Source organism: Tupaia chinensis, unplaced genomic scaffold (genome assembly GCF_000334495.1).
Source record: "Tupaia chinensis unplaced genomic scaffold, TupChi_1.0 Scaffold143672_1, whole genome shotgun sequence".
Lineage (NCBI taxonomy): Eukaryota > Metazoa > Chordata > Mammalia > Scandentia > Tupaiidae > Tupaia > Tupaia belangeri.
Window position 1 is genome coordinate 121,647 of NW_006203520.1, and position 6,370 is coordinate 128,016.

The 6,370-nt window shown below is 34.3% G+C and overlaps 1 protein-coding gene across 1 annotated transcript in view; it reads left to right on the top strand.

Annotated features, from left to right (window-relative positions):
* The window catches only part of LOC106733406 (vomeronasal type-2 receptor 116-like), a 13,827-nt gene that overhangs the window by 4,509 nt on the left and 2,948 nt on the right, over positions 1–6,370 (top strand). The window contains 2 exon segments of the mRNA XM_014582608.1: positions 4,047–4,110; positions 4,113–4,169. Of these exon segments, the coding sequence (XP_014438094.1) occupies positions 4,047–4,110; positions 4,113–4,169 (121 nt within the window).

Genomic DNA, 6,370 nt, shown 5'->3' on the forward strand with positions numbered 1-6,370 from the left:
AGATAATAATCCATTTCTTTGTCCCATAAATGTCTTGCCTTTCTATTTTTCTTCTTAATGTCTTTCCTCACACCCTCTTCCTTCTCCCACATTCTTACCACATTATCTGGTAGCAATAACCATTTTATATGTTTCTATATGCTCTAATCTTTACATTTTAACCACAGAGTGCACACACATATATTAACTGGACACAAACGGTGTCTCATTCATATCCTGGCTTGCTTCACTCAGCAACAAATCTTCCATATTTGTCCACTTTCTATCAAAAGCAAGGGTCTTGTTTTTTGATGGCTGAGTAGTATTCCATAGAGTACATGTGCCACACTTTTTTAATCCATTTTTCTGTTCTGGACTTTGGGCTGGTCCCATGTCTTAGCAATTGTGAATAATGCTCCAATAATAAATATATATCACATTCTTACCACATTATCTGGTAGCAATAACCATTTTATATGTTTCTATATGCTCTAATCTTTACATTTTAACCACAGAGTGCACACACATATATTAACTGGACACAAACGGTGTCTCATTCATATCCTGGCTTGCTTCACTCAGCAACAAATCTTCCATATTTGTCCACTTTCTATCAAAAGCAAGGGTCTTGTTTTTTGATGGCTGAGTAGTATTCCATAGAGTACATGTGCCACACTTTTTTAATCCATTTTTCTGTTCTGGACTTTGGGCTGGTCCCATGTCTTAGCAATTGTGAATAATGCTGCAATAATAAATATATATCTGCAAGCATTTTTCTGACTAAGCATTCTCCTGTCCTTTGGGTAGATACCCAGGGGTAAGATTGCTGGATCATACAGTAGTTCTTGTAGATCTTTGATGAATCTCCATGTTGTTCTTTGCCGTGGATGGACCAATTTATATTTCTACCAGCAGTGTAGGAGAGTTCCCCTTTAACCACAGCCCCACCAGCATTTACCATTTCTTGTATTTTTAATCTCTGCCCTTCTGACTGGGGTTAGATGATATTTCACTGTGGTTGTGATCTGCATCTCCCTTTTGTTGAGCACTTTTTTGTATGCTGTTTAACTGTCCATAAGTCTTCTTTAGTTTTTTATTTAGTAAATTTTTCCATCTTTCAATTGGGTTAATCATTTTTATTTAGAGTAAGCTGTTTGAATTTCCTCTGTATTGTGGTTATCCATCCTTTATGTGAAGCATAATTTACAAAAATATTCTCCCATTCTGAGGGATGTAGATTCACAGTAATTAATGTGTTTTTTCCTATACAGAAAATTTTAAATCTGATTTAATTCCATGTGTACTTTTTGGGGATTACTGACTGTATTTCAAATTTTTTATTTAAGAAGTCCTTGCCTACCTTATTGTCTCCCAGAGTTTCCCCAGAGTTTTCCACCAGTACCTTTATAGTTTGATCTCTTGGTTTATATCTTTGATCCACTCTGGGTTGATTTTTGTCAATGGTGAGAGGTAGAGGTTCAGATTCATCTTTCTGTAGGTGGATACATAGTTTCTCCAGCACCATTTGCTAAAGAGGTTTTCCTTTTCTTATTAAATTGACTGGTACCTTTTATCAAAAATAAATTGGCTGACTGATAACCTACAACATATCAGTCATGTTGTAGGGTATTATTTTAAGCTGGTATATGTCATAGTATAGCCCAATTTTTTTCTCAGTTGTAAATTTTCATCACAACTTTATTTATTTTTTATTTTTTTTTCTTTTGGAGAGGCTCATCACATCTTTAACTATGGTTGTTTCTGTCTTATTGTGCCCATTGCTAGTTGCTTTGTTTGATGCCTTTTTTAAAATGTATTTTTATTTAATTTTATTTATAAATTTATTGATATTATTCATACATTAAATTGCTGTACATCATTTAGATTGTGAAGAGACTTTACCCAGCATGATATATACCTCAGTCCAGACCAGTTGAGACTATTATCATTTGCAATAAATAAATAACTCCCACCATGACTGAGAAATAACCAACATAGTGTCACTGAATGTGTCATTGGGAAGAAATTGGTTCTTATAAGCAGTGTGAGCTGGTTTTTGTACACCATACATTGTATTATGTTATTATATCATGTATTATATCATGTAATGTCATCATATTTTATTAGTTTACAAGGGGACTTCAAAAAGCTTATCGGAGAATGGAATGAAAGTTTGAGTTTATCTTGGTGCAAAAAAAATTTTTGCTATAGGGCACGTGTGCTTGACAGAAAGACAGAGAGAGACAGAAAGCGAGAAATCACCCCCAAAGGGGGATGGCCACGCTGCAATCCCTTCTCCTTCATTCTCCTCTCGGGATCATGGGCATGCACGCACATGCACCTGGCATGAGTTTAAGCCACCAGGTCCAGGAATCGAACCATGATTAACTACATGGGAATCTAGCGACATAGCTATTACACTAACTGCTGGTTCCGATTTTTTGAACTACTTTATCACCCATTTTAATGGATGAGCCAGAATTAACCAAAAGCAAGGAAATGTTTTGACAGAATTTCATGTTACGATAGCCAATACAAAAATTGTTAAGCTACATATCACTTCCTGGTTCATTGTCTAGATCAAGTGTAACTTGTTAAGGTCTGTAATTTAAATAAATTCCATAATATTGATCTAAAAAAAAGAGAAAGTAATTGGCAGTATGGTTCACAGTTTATTTCTTGGGTCTCTATTCTGTTCCATTGGTCCAGATGTCTGTTTTTGTTCCAATACATTGCTATTTTGATTATCACAGCTTTGTAATATATTTTGAGGTCAGGAAGTAAGCTGCACCTCTTCTTGCACAGGATGGCTTTGGAAATATACAATCATTTATGATTCCAGACAAATTCTATTTTATTTTCTAGATCTGTAAATAATGTCTCCAGTACTTTGATTGAGATTGCATTAAATATGCAGACAACTTTGGTTAGAATTATCATTTTGATTATATTAATTCTTGCAATCCAGGACCATAAAATGCCTTCCACTTTCTTAGTGTCGTTTTCAATTTCTTCTTCTTTTGTTTCTCTTATTTTTCGTTGCAGAGATTTTTTTACTTCTTTGGTTAGATTTATTCCTAGGTATCTTATACACAGATGGCTTTGGCAATATACGATCATTTATGATTCTGGACAAATTCTATGATTTTATTTTCTAGATCTGCGAAGAATGTCTCTGGTTGCATTAAATATGCAGACAACTATGTTTAGAATTTTCATTTTGATTATTCTTACAATCCAGGACCATGAAATGCCTTCTACGTTTTTAGTGTCATTTTGAATTTCTTTTTGTTTTGTTTCTCATATTTTTCCTTGTAGAGATTTTTTACTTCTTTGCTTAGATTTATTCCTAGGTATCTTATACATTTTGTGGCTATGGTAAATGGAATTACTTTCTTCAGTTCTATCTCAGTCTGCATGTTGTTTGTATATACGAATGCTATAGATTTTTGTATGTTGATTTTGTATTCTGCTACTTTACTGTATTCTTTACTACTTCCAGTAATTTCTTCATGGATATCATTGGGTCTTCCGTGTATACACTTATGTCATCTGCAAATAGAGATAATTTCACCTCTTCTTTTCATATTTGAATGGCCCATATATTTTAAATAGTTAAATTTTAATAGTGTGCATACATGTCACATCATTAGACTTTCTAAAAAACTATAATCCAAAATTTCTACCAAACCAGGAATGAGAGCAAAGTTCAAATCTCAGAAACATGATTTTTCAAAACTTTACCATGTAAAAAACTGCACTGAAATAGCTTTAAATGGAGTGTTTTAATAAAAGATATCATCCCAAGGGCTATTGACAGTACTGTAGGAAATAAAATTATTAGGTACCTTGGCAATACTTGGTACAAGCTGATAAAGAGGAAAGCAAATTGTAGCAAGTCCTAGTTAGGAATCTAGGTAATCTCAACATGATGAGCGTTGGGAGGATATACAGTGATGAACTCTATTAAAAGTGGAAGTTTTTGTGAAGTGGAGAGAAATATAGATATCTATCAAAGCAGCTGATAATGTACATGATTATGACTATTGATACTATTTTATGCTCAGATTTCTGAATCTGTGTGTAGCCAGAGCTGTCGTCCTGGATTCCAGAAAGTTACTCAAGAAGGAAACCTGCTTGCTGTTTTATTTGTGTTTCTTGCAAAGAGAGAGACATTTCAAATCAAACAAGTATAAAACATAAAAGAAGCTAATGATAACTGCAGTCCCTAATTATTTATCAATCAAAAGGAAACAGATGATATTGCAGATGGAATATAAAGCACAATTGATCTCAATTCATGTATTTACTCACCCTTTCAATATATATTTTTATAAACACTGGTACTGCTCTCTTGTGTGTCTTCTCTAGCTTTTCTAATCATATTAGCTTCAATTCTGGAACTTATTCTAATGAATACATTTCTTTGCAATCTCATACTGGATAGGACAGTGCTAATCTTAGATCGTAATCTAGACCATGCAATTCCTACCCATAAAATTTAAGATGTGTTGCATTAATGGCTTCAGACTGATGGAAGTTTTATACTGAGATGATAAGTACAACACAAGTACTGGTAACAAATTATAAAAGTACTTTATAACTCTTTCTATCTTGCTGGGACATGTATTAAGTAACAGAATTAACTAATATCAGAAACCTACATTTTGAAATATTATAGTACAGCAAGGGAAAGGAACATTTTCAATACAAAAGCCTAGGAACCAGATCCTACACAGACAACTGTGTGGTTTGAGTCCCAGACCTGGCAGTTTGATAAACATTCTGAGTGCATGTACATGTGTGCCCAAAATCCCAATGAAAGAGAGCGATGGAGAAAAGATTGCAGTGTGACCATTCCCAATGAGGAATACTTTCCTCCCTCTCTCTCTCTGTTTCTCTCTGACAACCCAAATGCCATCTAAAGTGTGTGCACACACACAAAATGGAAGAATCAATCTGGTTTCATGGTCTGGTGGTTAAGGCAACTAGATATCACATAGCCAAACTCACAATTTGGGTCCCAGACACCACAACTTGAAAAAGACATCAGGCATGTGTGCATTCATTTCCAAAATCTTGACAGGATGGAAAAATGGGGAAATTATTGCAGCATGACCATTCCTCATGGTAGGTGCTTTCTACCTCCCACACTCCATCTCTCTCTGGTGAGCACATGTGATCTCTGACCAAAAAAATTAAAAAAATAATAAACTGAAGATAGCATTACAATAAATTTCACCATCTGGCAACTCCAAAAACTAGGTGTTAAATGAGATATAAATTTAACAAATTTTACATCATGAAATGAGGTATTGTCAAAGGAAATGTGGAAAATTTAGTTAAATCCTGTTTCCATTATCAAGTCTGTTAAAAAAATGTACAGTAACTATGGTGGGCATGGGAGCCCAGGAATGGAACAGATTCAGGATGACTTACTGATTTCTGGCTTGAGAAACCTGGAGAACAGTGATACTTCAGGCATAAATGCAAGTTTAAAAATAATGATAATAAATTTATTAATAGTTTCACATTTTATCAGTAGGATTAAAATGGAGAATAATTTATACTATAAAGCCAAGTAAATGATCAATTTTCAGTATAATGTGATAATGTTAGTCAATTAGTGCATTAATATATTAAAGTCATTATTCAAGAAAAAAGTAGAACTACTAGGTCATCAGAAAAATCATGCTCTCTTCTTCAGAAAAACAAAATTTGCATAGAAAAATATGTCATGTCTTTTCTAATAATCCAATACACTAATGAGCTACATGACATTTCTAATAAATATGGGAAAAGAAAACTTAGTAAACAACTCCAGCTAGAACTGTGTAAAGGTATTATTCTAGCTAGATTGCAGCAAAGAGGTCTCATTTGAAAGAGAAACACAGGTTCTGATGTTGTAGTAAAGACAGAATAAATACCAACTTCACTACTTCTGAGTTCTAGTTCTTGGGGAGAAATGGCAGTCACTTGACAAGTGGAGACTTCAGGGATGGAGACTTTGAAAGAATGCTAGGTATCAGGTAGAAAAGCCAGGTACTCTACTGAAGTTTTCTTCAATTTTGACTGCCTGTGATCCAAATTTCTGTCAATTGAAGGGGAAATTCTAGAATAGGAAGGGGGAAGTACTTATCCTTAAGTAATTCATGAAAATCAGAGAACCAGTAGACTCTCCTTCCCCTGGCTCTCACAAAGAAGTCACTGGAAAGTGGCCTCATTTCAACCAATTCCATGTCCCATCCTTGACCTTGAGATAGTCAGATGACATGCAGCAAAGTTGAGAAGTTCTTTACAGCACAAGCAATGATTTAAATAACAAGTAGGACACAGGGCATGTCATTACATTTAATGTTTCTTGAAGCATCAATAGTGGAAGAAAGAATTC